This window comes from Camponotus vicinus, unplaced genomic scaffold, assembly GCF_025532165.1.
Source record: "Camponotus vicinus isolate PSW18456_S1 unplaced genomic scaffold, iyCamVici1.0 SCAF_3, whole genome shotgun sequence".
In the NCBI taxonomy this organism is placed as follows: Eukaryota; Metazoa; Arthropoda; class Insecta; order Hymenoptera; family Formicidae; genus Camponotus; species Camponotus vicinus.
This window is the reverse complement of record NW_028141967.1, coordinates 18,636,757-18,660,128: the sequence shown is the minus strand read 5'-3', so window position 1 is coordinate 18,660,128 and position 23,372 is coordinate 18,636,757. Positions and strand designations below refer to the sequence as shown.

Genomic DNA, 23,372 nt, shown 5'->3' with positions numbered 1-23,372 from the left:
TTTGTACTTTGTCGGAAAAATTGAAATTTATCTCGCCCATGCTTTTTCTCTTTTTTTTATGTAACTTAAAAAATATAATCCGCGAAAATTTCAAACAGTACAAAATTCTGTTAATTTCCAAGAGATAATACGTGATAACTCAAGTAATTGAATAATTTCATTTATAATTGAATTTTTCAAAGAAACATTTTAATCATGACATATAAGATTATTAAATATGAAGAATTTATAAAATTAGATGAAAGAATACAAATATTTGAAGCGTTATATTTTAAATAATTAAAACATGAATGTGTCAAAATATGTTTAATCTATAAACATTTTTTATAAATATTTATTATCACCTCATTAATATCGACATTTAATTGTGAAATTGGCCTTTTGTTTTTCAACGTTCTGATTCTTGTTTTTCCAGATCGATCTTAGCGAATTTCCCCCAGAAAAAAATTTCAATATCCTACTACTTCACCAATCCGATTACAGACTTGAAAATAACGATCGCTGCTACTGTATCACGAATATAGAATTTCAACGATCGGACTTGTTGAAACTAGCTTCTAAATAAACTACCACTCTATCCGACTATCTAATTACAAATGTTAACTCGTGAAAACGTCAATGTACCGCGTCGTTGCATCGTGCATATACAGCGACATTCCAAAGCTCTGATTTGTGGCAAACTGTCAGATTATAGCTACGGCCGCACTGCATTAATCACGATGTTGAGGTGATGCCAAACTCACAGGGAAACATGCAGAAGGCTCCGTAAACAAGGGTTTTTAGAGAACAAATATAAACCGCTAAAGAATGACCCCGTCAATTGACTTTACATTATTGCGTATCGCTTTTACTACAAAATACGAAATTAAGCGTAGTCGCTCTTAAATACGAATAAAAAATTGCAATTGCACAAAACCTGCTATCTATATATATGCAATATTTGTTTGCAATTTAATTAAGTTTCTCTTACATTATCTTGAATTTATCTATTGTCAAAATAGAGGCAAATGCGATAGATTGCGATGGCCTGTATTTTATGTTGCAAAACATCAGTAGAGCTGTTTTAAAACTATCGCCAATGTTCGTTAGCATCGTTAATAATGCGAATTTACGACCACACCAACTAAACGAACTAAACTATCTCTCGCATTACTATCATCAGAATTTATGCTACGTAACATTTCAGCGACATTTATGAGATATAAATAAATTTGCGTTTGTATCGGCATCATATCTCGCGATAATTTACACCAGCGAAAGGTTGAGAGACTCTTCTGTCTTCGAAATAATCGAGAAAGAGTATATTGCCCGCTTCTATTATAATATAAGCATACTTTTTCCTCTGGCTATCATCCAGATTATGCCAAATCATATCGAATCATGTTTTCAACATGAATTATCGAGAAAGTTTTCACTTATTATTATATAATAAAAAAAATATATTGTATAATAATTTTTAATACTAGTAAAACTCTTTTTAATTTGAATCCTAATAAATTCATACGTATGCGAGATATTTTCGTACTCCCTCTACAGTTTGTCCAATTTTAAGTCAAGTTTTTCATCTGATGAAAATTTTACACGACCTTTCTTCACCCAGTTTACTTTTCCGATTTTGAGACTTATTAACTTTACGTGAAATTCTGATGACTTCACTAATGAAGGAGGCTGAGAGACTCTATTCACAGACAGAGGCACACGTGACCGAAGCAAACTCTTCGTAGGTAAGAGAAGAATATGCTAACGAAGCACGTCGTGCTTCGAACAACGTCTATTTCTGAAACAAGCGCGGAACATGATATGAGAGCGAAGGAACCGATGTTTGCTCGGGAAGACTTCATCGACGCGCATTTACCGAGCACTTTTAGGTCGCGCGAATTGCGACTATCCTGGACACTTCTTCGTCGCTCGCTTGCTTTGACGTCGCGTCTGCAAATAAAATCATTCCTTTCCTTATTCTCTCCCCCTCTTCCCTCCTTCTCCCATCCTTCGGATAACCCAAAGCACCAATTACGGCGGGGACCCCCGTAACTCGAGTGCATTCGGATGTAATTCCTATAAAAACTCGCCTCGTCGAAACGTCCTGTTGTCACGAATGCTGCAATCTCGCGGTTAAAATCTCTCGTTATAACCAGCACGATGAAAATACATCGATAACTTACGCCCCATCGTCCGCCCTCCGCGATTGTTCAATAAAGATTTAATTAACCGATTGTTATCCAGGAAATATTTTTCGTGACGTTGACTGCCTCAAGTAAACAGGCACGATTATTCGAGTTTAACGCGGAACAAATTGACTTGATAGCACGAATCTCGTATCGAGTAATCAGAAAAATGTTTACAGCTGTACGTCATTGATAATACTTACACTTATCAGTCATATGTAATCAGATTCCGATAAAATCGAATAATATACTTCAGAAAGTATATTATTCGATTTTAATTATAAATTATGAAGCTCATAGAATGTTACGCATATGTTTAAATTACATTGGAATCACGCCTGATTTCCCTTTCCAACAGACATAAAATTACCACTTTTTTCGTATAAACATAAGTGGATTGCATGGTTCGGAGAAAGATATAAACGAAGTAAGGACCAGACAAAAGTTATGGGTCGTTAACGAATTTTAGTGATCTAGCGAACATTTTCGGCCACGTCTAGCACGCATGTATACACGCTGTGACGTTAAGTACCTAACGATACAACGACAATTCCACTTCACTTTGTGTATCTCGAGCAAATTTTCTCAAAATTTCAAAATTGATAGTGACAATTAACGACAGTTTCAAATTAAAAGATGCGTCAACGGAGTATCATATTTACAGTTTAGATAAAAATTACATACAATGATATTTAATCAGTTCTATGGTTGAAAGAAATTCTTATTTATCATCGTAAAATTTTTTTTATTATATTTTATTTTATTTCATATATTTTTTACAAGTTCTTATACAAGTTCTTTTACAAATTATTTTATATTATTTCATATATTTTTTACAAGTTCTTATTTTTATATTGATAATTTTTCTTTTGGAAACAAAGTATTAGTGAGAGAAACAAAAGCTATTTTAGATATAAACTGTGTTTTATCTGCTGAATATGCTTTAGAAAAATTTAGTATTGCATCTCTGCATCTTTCTTTTGTATCTTAAAATTTAAGTTAAAACTACTTCAATATATATGTATAAATTAAAAATAAATAATTTTGATTCTCTATTAGGGAAATAAAAAAATGCTATAGCTAATAATATACATTAGCAACATTCTACTAAAATCTTAACACATAATAATATCATAACTATATTGAAATATAGTATTCCACTTACATAATGCACAACTTGAACATTTTACCTCGGAAATCGTAATATAATATATTCTCCACGACGAAATGACGAGGTGGTTGAAGTACAAACTTCTTTACGTGAAGAAATAGCGGTTTTCATCGCGAACAGTTTCTTGCCTCTTTAAACCTGAGCGGAATATTTCAAAGATGCATCTCGCGGTACGACGTTTCTGCGCTAAAGCACGTTCCAGCCGGTCATGAACGACGGCATATCTTGCAGGACAATGAAATTTACCGCGTCGATCTTTCCGCAATGCCCGTGGTACACTTTGTGGCACATGCGATGCGTGGAAATCAAGAGTTGCGACGCATTGTGAATTATAAAAACGTGTGCGAGAAAAAATCGATAGAGCATAAATAAATAAAGAAAATCCTTTAGCTCGTTGCGAATTTACCTAACGTTTCGCAACAATGTTATGTTGCAAGGGACCGGAAATTAGCGTGACGCAGAAAATTAATAATTCCCCGCCTATTATTCCAAAATATATATCATTTCGCGACGCTCGCTTCGCGCGCTCGTGTGTATCGCGATTTAACAGGGGATATTAATTGCCACGGAATCAACCGGAAATTGAAACACGGCGTGTTTCAACGACGCGATGGGAATCATTTATAATTGTACTACATCGTGCTTATTTATAGACCGTGTCCGGGACAAAGGTAGTTTGGACTTTTTAATGTGTCCCGCGATGCCTCTTGAAATGGAAAATTGACGAAGTCGATATTTAATTAATGTAACAGTGTTATATTAACGTGACATAGTACACTTTCGTGTAACCTTGAAAGCGATTATGCATTTATTTTTATTATTTTATTAATTTTCCTTTATAATATTTGATAATATTATGCAAAATATTACAGACCTTCTTCTGTCAATTATGAAAGATACATTCTAAAAATATGTTTGAAAGGTACGATTCTTTTTTGGAGCATTAAAAATTAAGTGTTTTTGGTGCATTCGATTTCTGACATAGAAAATTCAATATTTTAATTAATTTCGATTGGATTTTGACAGAAAGTCGAAACTATTGTTTCACGAGTCGTAATCTCGAGCTGAGAAGTACATGTTGGACAAGTTTGGCAGCGCAGCAGTCGCTTAAGGAAAATCACCGCGAACCTAGCGAATCGCAGTAGCTGAGGAAATTAATTACCGACATCCGGTAAGGATCGACAACCGAATCTTCGTTAGCGTCATTGTAAATGCAATGTAGGTTAATCACTTCGCGAAACTTGCCGCGAGAACGTTGCTTCCCTGGCGTCGCCTTCGCCTCTATGGCCGACGGTGAATTTCAGGCCACTAGTTGCTGGCGAAATCCAATTCGCGTCCGTCTGTCACATCGGTTCCGTCGCGATCTTTTTTTCTTTTGTTCATTCCAACGCGACGCCGCTCATCGTCACGAGTTTCACGCGCTTGGTCGCCGGTGGGTCGTTCGAGCTCGGACTTTTCAGCCCCCCTGCCCCCTGAACTTTCGCGAGATCGCAGGACGGGTCAATAAAATCGCTTCGAACCCTCAACGGGACCACCCGGTCGATCCCGATTCATCCCGCCGATGGCGCATGTGACACGGTGTGGTCGATCCGGTTCCGTCAAATTGACTCTGCGAATAGTCTCTGAGCGTATCTACTTTGAATCGTCCCGACGAGTCCCACCTGGAAAACGAACGTTCTACCTGCCTACGCGCAGCGACCTCGATAATTGCGTTTCTCGTTTGTTCGAGGCAATAAAAATTGTCCGACCGTCTAGCGAAATGTGCGCCAATAACGCGTGACGAATATTGCCCGTTGATTAACTAGATTGCCACTATATTCGGCTGCCGTATTTTTACTTTTCAAAATGTCTGTTTTATCTCAATTAATCGACAATTGAATTAATCGCTCTGTGAACCAAAAAAATATCAAATAAAAGTTAAAATTTAGTTTAGCTAAAAGTTAAAGTTTAGTTATTTTGGTTTAGTACTGCAACAATATATACGAGCATGAAAATTACAAATATTTTATCTGATATTTATTTATACTTGTGAGAAATAGACAAATCTTTCTATATATTTTTTTATCAATTTTTACGATTATAATAAATTATAATTTCTTTAATATCTTTCCTATAAAAGCGCAATACATATATACCCATACAAACTTTAATTATTCTTAAATCGTATCTGGAAGTAACAAGAACTGAAGTTTGGATTTGGAGAAATTTCTTTTCGGCAAGAGATCGAGATGGTAAATATCGGGTGCTACGTAAGAAAATAAATAAAACAGGCTATAATAATCTCGGGTTAAATGAATGCGCATAATGAAGAGTTTGGGCCGAGGGGATAAACCTTGAGAGGGATCAGACGCGAAAGTTTGCTTGTCTTTCGCGATCGCCTACGGAAATCTTTACGATCGTGGGAGCGGACTTTTCCCTTCTTTGTTTCTCTCCTTATCGTAACTCTCGCCAAGAAATTCGTTATCGTGCAGCTCGACTTCGATCAAAGGCGTGTCTAATGCCACTGTGCATCGATCCGAGGAAAGAGAGAGCGAGATTATTTTCTGCCGATTCTTACATAATGCGACTCCACCCTTTCGACAAGCATTACGACTGATTTGCATGCTTGCATAACGCGCCCGACTACCGAGTGCCTTGGAAACCCACGAAATTAGGAGACTTGATGGGTCAACGAAAATTTAATATCGTTAACATATAATCAAAAGTACTTCTATTCCTTTAGAGTAAAATATGAATATTTTACGATCAATTTTATGTTAAAATAGCATGAAAAGTTTGCAAAGAAGATTTTATATTCTTGCATAATTCTAGTCAAATTAACTTCAAAGAGTTACCATAACTCCAATATAAATTTATTAATGTCCTTGACTGGCTCAGAGACTTAAATGTTTGACGAACAGTTTACTAAGAGATCCAGAAAAATGTCTTAATTTCTTATAATTTTTTTTCGCATGCAAATATTTAAGGATGCAAACTTCTCAACGTTATTAAAGTTTGTATATATCTCATATTATTTTATGTGTGTTTTTAACATTAAATAAACGTAAGGTAACATTATTTCCATTTAATTACTCCTTTTTAATTTTATCATTATGTCGATATTTTAGTCTTAAAGCTGTCAATATCAACCGCTAATTGAAAGTATTATAAAATGAAGAAAAAAATTTCAGAGAAAAATAATTAGAGAAAAAAAGAAAAAAATATTCTTATAATCAGAGTTTTTGATATTCGTTATCAAATTGCAAACCGATATGAACTTGGCACTCGATTTTATAAAAATTAAAAATTAATAATTTAATCTGTTTGTACTTTGTTTGTACCTGTTTGTACCGCACTTTATTTCGTTTGTACCTCAAAGAGCAAACAAATAAAAATTGATTAAAAAATGGTCAGCGCCCAACTTAAAGATATTTTAATTTCATTAACGTCATTCGATAGAGAATCGTTTGTACCTGTTTGGACCTCTTTTCATTTCATTTGTACTTTAAAGGAACCGGAAGTACAGCATTTTTAATGTACAAGTTAGAACTTTTAGAATTTTTTACGCAAATACTTTTTTTCAAATATGAGGTACAAACGAAATGAAAAGAGGTACAAACGGGTGCTAATCATGCTCTTTCGAATGGCGTTGGTCGTTTTGCGATATCTCAAAAAATGATGAAAGTACCTCTTGGACGTATTTTGAAAATGCTATACTTCCGGTCCCTTTGAAGTACAAACGAAATGAAAAGAGGTACAAACAGATACAAACGAAGTACAAACGGATTAAATTTTAAATTTTAAATTTTTATAAAGTCGGGTGCCAAGTTCACATCGGTAAATTGCAAGGTAGTAATATCGATGAATACTTTTGAGCTATTGCAATATATGGTATAACGTGCATGGAATAAATGGTCCCTTCGGATGTCGAATTAATTCGAGGATTAAGTCTTTGCTCGATTCGAAAAAACACGTCAGTGAACTTTGTACCGAATCTATGGCGAAGCTGAAGGACCAATCAACGCCGGTAGTGCGAAAATCGCTCGACAAATGTAGGTCAATCTGGAAATAGCGAAATCTCCGATGAGATCCATTGTCGTGTCGATTAACACGCCAACGACTATTCCGTGTTCGGTGATTTCGAACCACTTTGTTCGTGAACTTTTGTTGTTCAGAAATAGCGCCTCGAGTTAAATTATGACGTTGTCTTCTTTGGAAAAGTTGTCTATCAGCTAATCCTGCAAAATGTGAAAAGAAGAAAGACTTCGATAGAACCGACAAGAATAAAGTTTAATCCTTTTTTATCTCTTCATAAGGAGATGTATAGAATTAAATAGAAACTTCTCATCTTTTTCGAGATATTCTTCATTAATTTGTACCTTCACAAACGTTAACGTGACTGCGCATATTAACGGAAAAATATATCGGATGACATTTTCCTCTCCTCCCACTCGTTTTAATTGCATTTATATTTCTCTTGTGTGGATATCATTGTGCAAATGTTTAACTGTACATAGCGGTTTTCTCCATATATAAATAAATTTATTTGACGAGATACGAGAGATTATATTGGAGTTACTGCAGCTTTTAAACATGCCTCGTCGATATTTTGCAATCAAATTCCAACGGCCATTAAAAGAAGAAGAGATAGAGATGGAGACTGCGTCTTAAGATTATTTTAACACGGCGGCTGATTCGCATGAAGAGTAAACAGTGTATCCGTCATAAGTATCACGAATTAATCGGTGGCAAATGAAGTGTATAAGACTGGCTGTGCGTCGGCCCGGCTTCGTCTCTGTCATATCAACGTCACGTGTCTGAAATACTCCGTCTATATCCGTCACTGGCCGACACCAAGTATAACAGCATTCGCGCTTATGTATATCTGTGTGTGTATCGCCAGGGCTGTCTCAACTTTTGGAATACTCAGGATCATTCTCGGATAAACAGTTAGTCAACGTTAACTAAACTTGATTGACTGGTTCTCTGTCTCTCTCTCTAGGAAGAGAAGTAAAAAGGAAAAGAGTGTGTCAGTTAAACTTTTGACAATTTTAACTGTATTTATAAGAATTTAATGGAGATTTTGCCCGAACAAATGTTTATGTATAAGCTTCTTAGTGCGCGATTCGGTCCTCGCCTGTCTTTTCATGTTCCATTTGTACGTTGTTAGAAAATTTATACATTTCCGTGGATATTATTAATTTCCGGAAATTTGAGTGACTTAAAGACGGCCCTGTCAGCACGCTGTACGACCGACTTTGTGTGAGATCGTGTAGGTGGATGGATGAACGGTGCAAGACATGCAGGGAGTCCTGCTATCATCTGAGATGCACCAGAATTCCCGTTATTAATTCTGTACCGGAATCTCCCGTTGCTATAAATAACGAATTCTTCACCTCTGGTGGCACAAACCGGGCTGAATAGATATACCCTGCCTCATGCAGGATAGCCGATAATCGACGAATGAAGAAATGCGAGTGGATAAATATAAATACGAGAGAAACCTTAGACATCGCCGTTCTTTTAAACTGACGCAATCCTACGCGTAATGTTCTCGCAGAATCTCTCGGACGAGCTTATTAGTATGGTGACTAAAGCGGAAGTTATTTCTAGTAACTTCCTACACAAATAAAACAGTTACATAGCTAGGTGTTATGTAATTTGATTTAAAAATAATATATATAATAATAATAATAATAATAAATAATAATAAATGAATATTAATAATAATAATAATAATAATAATAATAATAAATAATATTAAATAATAAATGAATTATTAATAAATAAATTATTAATGAATATTAATAATAATAATAATAATAATAATAATAATAATAATAATAATAAATGAATTATTAATAAATTAATTATAAAAATAGGAGGAATAAATTTATATTTTAAACGCCAAATCTCTCTCTTTCTCTCTTTTCGTACAATGAGATAAGGCAAGGCTCGCACAAGTTATCTATGGCACACACAGATAAGGATCAACCGACAAAATTCCCATAAACACGGTATCCGTTTTATTCCAGTCACACAGTACGCTATTCTGCTACGTGACTATACATAAAGCGTTGAAAAGAATGCTACGAAATTTCATCGCAATGATGGCATAGCTCCTTGAATCGATGCAATCTTTGCGGATTTCTTATGTAACGGGATATCTCTCGTACAAAGAGTCGAAGGGGGGGAAGATCGTGGGTTTAATGGAATGTTTCAAGTGAATGGGGATTAAAGATGCTGGACCGATGTGGCGCGTGATTTCCCGAGTAACTTTTTAGAAAAAGAAGGAGAGTATCCAAGGCGATCCGTTACACGATCCTGACCTTTTTCTAAAACATTTTTATCGCTCGGGACGGCGGTGATCGTCCATAAGATCAACAATCGAGTCGACGAACTCCGGAATTAAACAGAAGAGCCATTAAATCGAAACTGCAATGTACGTGTGATTGTATCACGTCGACAGAGCTATCGGAAATTTGTAAAAATATTAAATGCTGATAGAAAAATATTGGCAATTTTCATCTTTCAAAGTAAAGATATATAGGCAAGCATCGCATATATTTTATTCTGTATCTTTAAATTTCGATATGTCTAAATATTTTATTGTGGAGGATGTTTCAAAACATATAGAATATATATATATATTGAAAGAATTGTATATTTAATGTAAATAATTGACAGGTAAAATGGCTAGAAATTCGGAAATCTTATATGTTGTAAATAATGGCATCGATATACCAAGGAAAACGATATAAGTTGGTATAATGGAATAACAGTGTTTGAAACTCGAAGCACATGATACGATCGTAAAATCCGTCAGTGTAACATTGTAACATCGCGAAAACCAGTTCAGAGTTCAGAAACTTTTATACCTACTCTCGTCAAATTTGAAGAAACTCGATATCGCCAACCGGATCGCTCGACTTGCAGCGAAAGGCCTTTTGCTTTCGCGAAAGCAAAAGAAAATTAAATTTCCCGTGTATTGAGGGCAAATGTTGAAGCAATTTAATTCATGAAAAGAGAACTTTCTATGAGTGCAATCTTTATATTCGATTGCTAAAAGACTTATAAACATATTCGATGATGATTCAATGTGCAAATTATTTTCATCGATTTTGGCTAAAGTGAAACATCGTCTTCACGACAATGTCGACATTCGTAGAGAATAAAAAAGTAAAAGTAGAATATTCATATCAATGCGAAGACACTCTCTACTTACAATTCTCACCGTTCTTATCTTCAAATTCTCAACCCGGTTTCACAATCTGCACAATTCTCAACTCTAAATCCGCGATCTTCAACTCCAAATTGTAAAACTTTTAACTCCCAAATTGAACTAGTAAAGCGTGAAATTTTTTTCAGAATTTTTAATCGCATCATTTTTATTAAAAACTTGCAATTTTTAGTATTAAATCGCAAATAAATGTTGTAAATAATAAAAAATATCACATTATCATTTTTAGATATATAAAAAAGAAATGATAATGTGTCACGTTGAAGGGCAACTGTAACTGACGACTAACAGAGACGCGAAATGGAAGGAGTTACACGGTATTGCATAATGCGGACGGAACAAGCGGCGCAGGCCCATTCGTTATTTCAATTGCTTGACGTCAATCCTGTCAGGAGCACGTGCAGCTTCCGCAAACGGCGGATATACGGCGGTTTTGGGCCGTTCGCGTGTTTCTGCCGGATTGGCGCGCAAAATCATTGGAAAATTTCGGAAACATGCACGTGTGTCGATCGTCGGATAACCTCGAGTCTCGGCTTCCGTTAAGCTCATTACCTCAGATACTTGTTTCCCTCTGTATGTCGGGCATTAATAAAGTTCCGGACACGCGAGAGAGCAAAACTGGGGAATTGGCACCGCCAGAGACACACACGGATGGAACATGTTCCGTTTTGCGGCGATATACCGGATTATCTCCTCACCCGAATTACAGTGACGGAATTGTCGCGCATGCTGAAATATTACGCTGCATAATGAGACTTGTCAATATTGCTGACAGTAGAAATAATTGTGTACGTACGTTTATTTGTAAATTAAATTTTTCGCATCAAAATGAAATTTTGCATAAATAACTGTAATATACAAAAGAGAAATTAATAACTTTCTCTCTCCCTCCCCCCTTCATCCCCTCTATACATACAATATTATTACTACTACTACGGAAAAACTATCATATTAACTACTATATAATTTTATATTAATTACTATAATAATTTGTCTTTGACGTTTATATGCGATAAATAATTCAATCAATAATTATATTTTTAATTATCATACATGTTGCGACTATTTTGATTTGGTATAATATGATAAGATATTTGATATAAAAAAATATAGACAATTCTTATTTTTTGTAAAATTAAAATAAATCGCCTCGAAATAAAAATTATAAAATTCACACAAAAGTTAGAATATATACATAATATATAGTTTTCTTAAATATATGTGATGAGTATGTATGCGTAATTTATACTAATATATATGTCATCTTTTTATTGTTATCTAAAGTACTTCTTTTAGAAAACGCTTTTATGCACTTCAAATTAATCATTCTACTCATTGCTTAATTCATTATGCAGAATATTATTAGGAACGCGTATTTCTTGGAGCGTGTCATTTACTAATGGAGTCGTAATTAACCACATCAGGATATCATAGAGCTTGGCGGAAATCCTTAGGGAATATTCTAGATGAACGACACGTTACGTTAAATACGTCTCTGGGCGCTATCATCGACCGACATTTCTCAATGCGAGGCGGCGATTATTTTCGACCGCATGAGAGAAAAGGCGTACCCATTTCGTTAATGGATCACGTGTATCCGTACAAGAATAAACAAGTAAAAAACACGTGCCATGCAATTAGGTCGGACATTTTCGCATTATTATTGTAGCTTCGCATACGTTTGCCGGCCTTTAGAAAATGTGGAAAATTGCGTGCCACCGTAAAAAAAAGGACACTTTTATTGGCGCACTGAGAGAATAATATTTCTCGTGAAAATTTCATATTTTTTCGTGTTATTTTATCTATTATTACTATTGTACAAATGTTCCGCTAAAAGCTTTACTATTGCAATCGCTGCGTGATCAAATCAGTCGACGAGTGCACAATTGTGTCGCTCAATTTGCCTTCGGTGCATCCGCCATCGCAAAGCGATACATCACGATTGCGATGTCAACGCAGTTCTTTCCAAATCAGTTCACGCGATGCATCTCGTACTGATGTATCCATGAGACGCAATCGTAGGATAATGTGCAAATTTCTTGAAAATTTCGGCACGGGATAAAGTCGCCTAGAAAATAAATGCTTCTGCCATAGTTTCGGTTAGCATAGTCGTTTATTTTAGATAGCTTTTGTTAGCATAGTCGTTTACGGATAATGGATTGACCCACGCCCCGTTTTAATCCATGATGAAGTTGCCCGGTGATCGATCAATTATCTTGAAGCCGAGAAGGTTTGACTATCGAGCGATAAAGACCGCATCTATTTCACGTCTCGTGGTGTCAGTGATGCCCCGTTTGTCATCTTGACAATTTTCCCAAAAGTGCTGAAGAACTTTAGCAGTTTTCAATTCTCTTAAATAAAAATAACACAAACAATTTACGTTTAAAATAATATACGTTTATCTTGCGGTTCAAGAAATAAATAGCATAATAAAAGCTTTATCGTGTCTCTGAAAGATTATATTCGCAAACGAGAGAACGACAGTTTAATCCGCAACAAATTGCTTTTCTGTGACATAATCATCATATCATAACGCAATCTTTCCTTGAATAGAACTATAAAAATAATTTGAGAAGTCAAGGCGAAACACACTCACAGTCTTTTCCTGTTGGGCTTTTTCGCTAACGAGACTTGACGATTTTAAATTCACAGAGAGAGATGTCTCTATTCCAAGCACGTCAATTTCGAGGATAGATTCCGAAAGACAAAACGTCGTCTCTCAGTCTTGACACACGCGAGCAGATCCCTTCGACTGTCTGAGCACGCACGCGACGTATAATTGGGACACGCTTGATACGTGCACAATCGAAGGACTTGCAGCTAGCGAGCTGCAGTGATTCTCGGACGGAAGAACTCGTGGCGTTTCAGAGGAACAAAAGCACAAAGCCGCGTGTCGGGAATGAGAGAAACGGAAGTGCACTGCTTCCACTTCGGAAGCCCAGAAAGCAATGCCATAATTCGATGTCCACGGAAGGACTTTAATCCCACGACAACCTTTAACCGGTATCGCTCATTGTATCAGAGACAGTCATTGCATACAGTTATTATATCGCGATGCATAATTTAATGAGGTCTCTCGTTTTAGCTTTGTTTCCGAGCTCCAATGATGTAGTCACAATCGACAGTTCAATTTGCTGAAAGCAATCGGTAGCATTTGTGATATTTTATATGAAAAATTTCTATAGATATTAATTAGGCCTCTTTTCGCAGGTATTAACAATGAAAATTACACTTGCAATTTGATTAAAATGCAAATATTGTTATAATATATATTGTTGTATAAACAATTACAATAATTAAATTATAATTATTATTTGTATATAAATAGAGAGCAACATGTATATGCAACATATTAGATGCAATAATAAAATATATATGATACGAAAATAATCTTTATTTATATAATTTAACTTTAGATATTTTTGCCAAACAAATTTTCTCTCACTGATAAAAAAATAGCTAAATTTAGGATTAATCACACAGAGAGTTGTAAAGATTTTTTCAGTTTGAAAATCTATTTTATTTAGAAAATGCAAGAAAGACATTGAATTTCAATCATTGTGATTTCCTCGGATATTTTTCTGTAGTCGCGACGTTTGTTGCAGGGCAACAGGTATTTAAATTAACCCACTGCCTCTCGACGAGATGAACGACGACGACGCTTGTGGGAGTAAGAAGAAAGGTAATGTGAAGAACGACTTGAGTTGAAACGACAGACGAGGAACGCGCGTCTCTTTCGATTGGCAATCGATCCGTACGTGACCGGCTTTCAAAGAACGACACGAAACAACGCTCTCTGTAATGCTCATGGCTACCACATTGTATTCTAGACGAATCGGGTTAATCCGGTTAAACTGTGGCGACGTGCTACGAACTAAACTCATGAATTCGTCCATTCTTCGTAATTATATTTGCTGTTCTGATAATTAAACTACATAAGTTCGTATCTGAGTGAACAAAAATAGAAAGAGAGAATCATGTAGTTGATTTTATTTCAATATAAATTTTATATAACAATATAAGATTTTTTAATTAAAAATATAAAGAATCTTAGATTACAATTTAAGCTAGAGTATTTTTAAATTTCAAAACATTAATTTTAAATATTTTATTAATTGCGATTCCGTATGATGATTTGCTATAAAACTTTATGGATTACATTTATATAACTTTATAGATGTATCTTGTGAATACTGTTCAATAAAATTTAATATCCGTTTTATTATATAATAATTTACATATTAAATTTATATTATTTTTTCTTAAGGCAGAAGATTTTTGTAAAGTATCTCTTATCACAAGTAAATCCTGAATTTAATAAGAGAGCGTTAGCTGAAAACTTTAAAATTGTTCAATAAATAACGCGTTCAACATCTTAGAATGATAAACTTTAATTACTGTGAGCTATTATATAGTTTTCCGCATTGTTAAATATCTGCAATATCGAGATGCAAAAGAGTTCCAAGTTTTCAAGTGATTCATATCCAAATTCCTCGAAAGACCTGGCAATCGGAAAACTGGAGCAACACACCGCAAATATATTGTCCGGAAACGTCGTTGTTCGGAAATATAATATCGAAAAAATACAGTTATATAAAATTACAATAGTCAAAATTGAAAGAATAAAATGCTATCATAAAACAATATATTTTATTCGTATAAATTCATATATTTTCTGTATTTATCTATATATATTTTTCAAAGATTATACTATTTTTCTTATTTCGCAATTATGACTTTTCGACATTGATTTGTAATAAAAATATTTCAAAAAAAAATATTGCCAGTTAATAACGGTTTAAAACAATAAATTCTCATTATCCAGACAAAATAATATTGTAAAATATACATGAAATAAAACATGTGTGTGTATGTGTATTCTACATAATTTTATTGAAATATTTAAATTATATCTAAAAATTAAATGTCAAACAGTCTTGCAGAATACGGAATAATTTATTTTATTGTAATAACTATTTTTTTAAGAATTTTATCGTGAGTTATTTCCCATGATAGCTTTCTCTCAAGTATTTTCTCGAGAGAACCTCTTCCATCCGTCGATCCCACTATGATCCGAAATTACACGCGGTTGACCTACGCCGCGATTGATAGTGCTGATTTCACCTCACGCGAAATCTTATTTTCACAGAAAATCTCGTTCTCTCTTTCTTTTTTTCAACAGAGAGCATAATAAATTAAGATTGGTATTCGCGGAGTGTAGAAAATTAAACTACCCCACGACCCACGACTCGCAATATACTCTAAAAAGGTCGATACTGGAACGAGGAAAATATCGAGAGGAATGATGAAACATTCTTTATTTCCCTTCTCATTCACAGAATAAAATTATTTTCCTGCTTCCACGGGGAATAAATCAAATAAGTATCTACTATATATGTAAGCAAAAAATATGTAAACTTTTTACGTTGATACTCAGATAATATTTATTGATTATCATGTATGGATTATCATGTAACATAAAATGGAAAGATATATTAGAGTGAGCAGGTAACAATGCGAATTGTTCCATGTGTACTGTCATATTATCTCTCGAAATATAATCATAATAAACAGAATTTTAACGCATGAATATTTTTCACAGTTATTACAATTAATAATAATTAGTTTCTATCTGCACAATTAATTAATTCACACCGTGATCGATGTTATCGAGATGACTCGACGTGTAATATCGTATATGATAATACGATATATAAAATATATTTTTTTATTAATCATAAATAAAATAAAAGTAGATCGATTTCTCGAATCAAATGTATTTATGCCTGTAATTAATCAATATAGTATTTAATGCTACATATTTTAGTACTTTTCAGAAAAAGGATTTAATATTTATTAATTATGTAAATCATGTATTTGGTAATTTAACAATAATATTTCGTTAAGACGCACTAAAATGACAACGCATTTTCAGATGGTATTCTTTTGCTCTTTTTCTGGAGAATATTTATATTGCATTCTTATTCATTGTTAAAACCCTCCCAGTGGGTACACCTTGACGTGGTGGGAGGGCTTAATACCTGGAAGGTTTATCGTAAAGGGAAGCTAAGTACCCAAGCGGTTTTTAATGCGTATTTAATTTATATTATTCTACAAACCAATATTAGACACCTATCACATTTGCCAGAAGTGGCAAATGTGATAAATATTTACATAATACTGGTTTGCAGAATAATATAAATTAAATAAATAATTAAAATGTCTAGAGAAAAATGCAAAATATTTTCAAGAGAATATATTAAGACTTAAGAAATGAAATTCTTAATTGTATAGCCATTAGTATTTTGCACGTTGTTTCATAAAAATGAGATAATTTTCTACGGTAAATTTAAATAAAAATTCGCAGGATTGTGGCTTTATTAATCATTTATAAAATTTGTCCGGAGGTCGGATAAAAGCTACGCTTAACATGCTGCTTCGCGTTAGTTCCTTTGAATTAGTTGTTCAGATCGCGCGAAAGCCAATGGACTATGTGGGACGACCATGAAAGGAAACTCGCGGGAAAACGAGCTCATAAAATCTTGCATGGCAGCTTTGAAGCGCGCGCTCCTATAAATTACATCGCACGAGCCGCGTTAAGGACGTTCGAGAGAAATTCGCGAGGCGGTTTTAATCGCCGGTGCCACGAACGGCGATTACATGTCCGTGATTAAAAGGGCGAAACGATCGGATAAAATATTTGCAGAATTGGAACGGCCTCGAATTTCGCCTACGTAACATCGGATAGAAATCGGTCAGCACGTATGAAAATATACGAAGCGCGACACGAACTATCCATCTTTCTCGGTTGATATTACCAGGCTGTCTATCCACACGACGGGGATGTATTTTTCCTCGGCTTTGTGAACGTTCTACAATGCACTGTGGCAAAGTAAAACGCTACAATAATTCTCCACCCTCGACTGCGCTCGGTATGCCTTCTTATCTGTTTTGTAAGATAAATGTATCGGATTTGTCGTACCATCATCTATGTATGGACTATCGTAAGAATTATGATAGATAATAACGAAGTAGGGCATACATTCTCGATTAAAGTAAACCCACGAATCAATTCTTTTATTTACTTGAGAAGATACAGAATATACGTAAAACTCTCTTATTTTTATTGCGCATTCAATATCACAAAATGGAAGAATATTCAACATTACTAGATATACATTATTAAATTGACTAGTTAATTATTAATGTCTGATATATATATCTTCACATTTGATAAAAACAATTTAAATTTTATCACTTAATTATGAACATTCATTATCTCAAAAATTTTAAAAATCGATACGTGAAGTCCCAAACGAAAAACATTAATATAACGTAGATTTTTCATTTCTACATATTTTTCTTGAATACTTCTGAAAGCGCTATTTTATCAAAAAGATAGCCACACTTTATCCTTTTCAATGAAAAGCAATTTATTAGTCGACATTTTCGAGAGAAGGAAATTGTTCATAAAGTAGAAGCGGAAATTGCGTAAACTAAAATTACAAACTATTACTCAAAGAGTTCGGACTTTGAATGTTTTCCTTTAATTTTTCAAAAAGTTGTTTGTTTCTCCTAAATGATATATTGAAATACATATCTTTTCTGTTTGAAAAACGCTTCTGTTGTTATACTTTTGCATATATCGATCTTATCGTTTGCGCATCAAATTAATATTTATGCAAGATTCATTTCCGATTTAAATGCACTTCAATCATTCCTGTCGCGATAAATAAATACAAGAGATAGGTTTGTATCATGCTAATAAAATGTTGTAAAAACCTTGAAAATTTAACGATTGTCTGCGAGAGGACAATAAACGCGTAAAAAGTATATTTTCACCGACCACATTTCGAGACATAATCATTGTTGCGAGGTGGAAAATTTCGTTATCGCCATTTCTGTTTTACACGTGTCGGCCTCCGGCATTAGCTATTCACGTTTTATTATGCATAACGTTCGTCACACTCGAACAAATGTGCGCAGGCAACGTCCGCAATCGTTAATTTCCCACATATTGCTTCAAAAACAATCGATTCCGAAGCCACGGATTCCGTAAACGTACATATGACTTGCGCGTACAATCGATACAGATATGGAAACATAATAAACAGATATAGAAGATAATGTGAAACAATGATACTTATTGCTCAACGATCGTATTCTTTAAATCAGAAAAATTAAAATTGTACTCTTTAAATAAAAAAAAAAGAGAAATAAAAATGCTAGACTTTTAAAAACAGCATAAATTTTATAACCGAATTCAATTGAGATTTAGTTCGAATAAAAGAAATATGAAAAAAATTATCAATTATTATTTTTTATGTGTTTTATTATGGATTGCATCTATTTTTACTTTATTAAGTGATTTTATACTTGAGAATAACCAAGATATTATATATATAATTATACTTTTAAATTTTATATAGAGCTTTTAAATTTTTCATCGGCTAAATAAATATATTTTTTCATATTTCAACCGCAGCAATTTGCAACTGCTTTAAATGCAACGAGAAAAGCATTAAATATAATTATAGATTGGACCGTTTTCGTAACAGAAAGGTCAAAATTCTACGTACAGGTTTAAAAAAGAATTAAAATTTAAAGATCATAAATGAAAACAATAAAATAAAAGGCAATAAATATTTATTTAACAAAGCACGATATTTGGTCAGAATGCAAGTAAACAAATCATAAAAATTAATTAGTTAATCGATGCCCGAATATAATAAATGTTACGAGCTGCTATGGCGCATTTTAATCAATAGAGATAATTAATCCTATACGAATTGAACGCGAGGCACGTTGGCAACATCACAGCTTTAATTGGGCCGAGGGATTATCGAGCGATACCTCGCGAGCTTTCGATATCAATCGAGAAGTTTCTTAATAGCCGAGATCTCTGACTCGAGATGCTGCACGAGAGGCCAAGTTATTTACGCTCCTGTCGTTATTAAAGTTTCATAAAACGTTCGCCGATGTTATCGGTTCTTCTGTCATAATATAATATAACCGACATTCTCATTAGTGTGATCTCGAAGATTTAATTCGATATATCAAAGCAAACGAATTTTCGCGCAGAGATTCAGATCCATTGAATGCAAAATCTGTAACGAGAACTTTTATATATAACGTTAATCATAAAAGTTCTTGAAAGATGCCGGCAATACGTCACACCTTGCTCCTCGGTTCCTATTAAATTAAAGTGTGTTTTCTCTTTGAAAGAAAAACGTATAATCTATAAATTAAAATGAAATTTTTCTCTCTATAATAATTTTGCTTCTGCACAATAATATTTTTATATTTAAATAACTAATAATCGCAAAGAATATATATATTCATTGTTCTTCTAGCGATGCAAATACATAAAAACAAGCGAATGTCAGGTTGTACTTTGCAGAAAATATGTCGCCGGTCCACTATTAGTGCTCTTAGGCTTATATTTTTATATATTTATACGCTAAAAAGGCTTCAGTGTTATAACACAATAGAGTTTTTAATCTAATATTTCATTTTTATGATGATTATAAATGTAATTTTAATGTTTGTAATTATATGGCCAATTTCTTAAATAATTACAAATACTGAAACGAGCTTAAAAAATTATCTTCTGATTATTATTCATATATAATTTTGCATAATTGTATATTATTTTTAAAATGCACATCGATCTCTCATTTTTCAATTTTATTTTAACATTTAACAGGTCGAAGCAGTTTCGAAATGATAATAAAATTTGCTTAATTCACGGAAATCTATCTTAGGTGTTCCTCCACATACTGTTTTGAATAATTTTATAGAATTTCTCTGTACACGTAGTTCACAGCTCTTTCCATTAACCAACCACAGAGCACAGAGTTTAATAGTTAGCAAGTATAATACAAATAATGTACACAAGTTATTTGGCGAAAGCATATAAGCTCACTACAAAATTCTTAACTTTAATCATAACAGTGAAGATATACATGGGAATCTCCATAAAATTGAAAAATAATTAATTCTTGGAAATTATATATTTTCAATGGAAATCCAAACATTCGTAGTTTGAATTTATGTTTTTAGAGCAAATGTTAAATATTCTTAAAATAATATTAAATTAAATTACTTAACAATTCAATAATAAATTAAATTCCACTCTCTATAAAATAATATAAAAAAATTCAACAAAATTTCTTAATAAATATTATTTTTAATAATTCTCTTTCGAAAAATGAAAAGATGAATTTTTATGTGTTTCATATGTTGAACGTGCACCTTATTTTAACAGTTATTACCAAAGCAGTAAAGTAATTTCTACTTTTGTTGCGTGTCGACAAGAAGAATGATTGACGACGCATTTTACGAGCGACAAATCGAAGAAGACTTTTTCTCTGGCGAGAGAAACTTCCAAACTTTGCCTTGTATCCGCGGAAAGCACCGAGCAGTCGGACCGTTCGTGGCTGCGATTTGCAATTCAAAGCGAAAAAGTAAGATTTCTCGGTGCACACTGATATACGCAGACTGGCACATGCCAGCCGCGTTTCGAAATTTAACATCGATAACTTATAACTGAATTAATCGCTGCATATTAACGAGAAGCGAACTTGGCGTTATAATGTCGCAGTTATAATGTCAACTATAGAAAATCGTCGATTTGAAAGAGGTCGGCATTTTAGGAAGCAATGCCTTTGCTTCTATCCTCAGTTTTAATTTGTAATTCAAATTTTCTGTAACAGAGGAATAATTAACATTCCGTTTCACGGAAGCAAGCTCGCTAAAAATTTTAAAATAGATATATATTAAGTTTTACGTTCATTATAAAGTCATTTAGTCGTTTGTTGAAATAATAAGAGATATTTATATCAATTAGCAAATCGATTATAGTTAATGACGCTAATGAATGAACGTTATAAATTTCTGTGCGAGAAATCTAAAACGTGCAGAAACGCATCAGGTCGCATTGCGTAATGACATTTTCAACATAATTACATAAATTTGCATCAATATTAACATGCAAAATAACAATGACTAACAAGTAGTTGTCATTTTCATAACCTATTGAAACGTAACATTATGATCTATTATACATAACATAGTTTATAAGAAAAATTAAATTTTGAATCAAAGAATTGATGATTAAATCTATGGTAGAATTAATGGAACTTTTATCGTGCTAATTACTCGTAACTTTCCTTTTTTTCACAATTTATTAAGTCATAAACTGTCAAAGTGAAAAATTAAATCTGTTACAATATACGATTTCATGAAACTTTATATTTTATTACAGGAAAAAGTTCCGCATATGAGAATTTATTGATTAAAGTATTAGCTGAAAAAATATGGATGTAATGGCTATATAAAATATAATAAGCTGTAACATTATATGATAACGGTATGATATTATATCATTGCGTGTAAAATGTATAGGTATGTTCCATTAGAGCACTTTTCATTCGACACAATTCCATGTCGTAATTTCGGGTATTATTCTCACGCGAAATGACATGGCAGAAATAACAATAATATTCGCGTTCGAAATATACATGCGCGTATAGGAAATGGAGGTAAATGTAGCAACCACTGCCCATATTACTAGCGTTATACAAAAGGAGAGCGGTAAAGAGACATAAACGTGATAAACGCTCTGCACCGTATCACTGCAATATAACATATAATCAATATAATAATAGATAATTACAAATTAATGAAAATGGATGATTCTGCGCGCAAACCGCGTGATACTAGAATATAACAGAATATAAATCCTTAAAAGCGATCGTTAATATAAAACAAAAAGAGGCTACATACATTATATGTAATGTATTTATATTTATTATATAATAAAAATATAAAATATAAAATATATAAAATATAAAATATATAATATATTACATATATATAAAACTATAAATTTATATTACATATAAAATATCACGGAAAAAAGGCGGATTGATGACAACGTTCTTTCTTTTATCTTGATAAAAATTTAGATATAAAACTATACATCTTCTTTACACACGTAAACACTTAATATAAATGTTGGCCATTGTATTTCTCCCGTGTAATAAACGAGTGGCACTGCATTCTCTCCAGTGGGAAGCAAAATGTGGAATAGTTGGCGGTATGGATAGAATGCGGCGTATGCACTCGCGTTAGAAAATGTAATTTCAGGATCGCAAGATGCGGCCAAAAATTATGCCTCTTTAAATCCCTTTATTTAAGACAATAATTTATACCGATAATTGTTTTTTTATATGTCCCATTAGATCCTAGTAACGTCGTTTTCTGCAACAACGTGATACGCTCCGTTATTTTCTTCCTGCGGAAAGAAATGTCCGACGTAGTAATACCATGAGTAATTACTAAATTTGCATTCTTTCATTTGCGCGAGCGGGAATCGCATCGTCATGCAAAACGAATAAGTGAAAAATAGAACGTCGTGTGATATAATCAAGAGAGACATTTTCCCCGTTCCTATTTAGCATTAACGATAATCGCGCAGCAAATACATTGAAATTTGAATTTTTCTTGCGTATTTTTTTGTGTATCTCTTGACGAAAAAATATAGTGCAATAAAATATAAAAATATAAAATGCCAATAATTTTGAATTATTTATATAGTTAATGCCAAAAGTGGAAAATTATAGAAAAGAATGAATAAATTACCGTTAAAAATTGATGTCAAGTTTGGTCAGGAATTTAGGAATTTTCAATTAAAATATTGCAATCTTAAACATCATACATAAAGTTTAACATTTTTGTTTTTTTCTGTTGCACTTGTCATCTCCTTTACTTCATTTTAAATTTTAAAGGATCTCGTAAAGCTACGCGTATTTTC

At 33.3% G+C, this 23,372-nt stretch overlaps 2 protein-coding genes across 6 annotated transcripts in view; one reads left to right on the top strand and one right to left on the bottom strand.

Moving 5' to 3' along the window:
* Window positions 1–16,193, top strand: part of LOC145968825 (uncharacterized) — a 63,100-nt gene extending 46,907 nt beyond the window's left edge. The window contains exon 4 of one of the 3 annotated variants that reach the window (XR_014437876.1): window positions 14,169–16,193. Coding sequence is in view for 2 of the 3 variants with exons in the window: in XM_083094639.1 (XP_082950765.1) it covers window positions 14,161–14,204 (44 nt within the window). In the remaining variant the exon portion in view is untranslated. Of the gene's footprint in view, window positions 1–415; window positions 647–14,160 lie in introns of those variants that run through there. The other 2 variants (XM_083094639.1, XM_083094640.1) reach the window with 2 other exon arrangements.
* Sm (heterogeneous nuclear ribonucleoprotein L) overlaps window positions 1–23,372 on the bottom strand; it is a 152,359-nt gene that overhangs the window by 67,833 nt on the left and 61,154 nt on the right. The window lies entirely within an intron of this gene.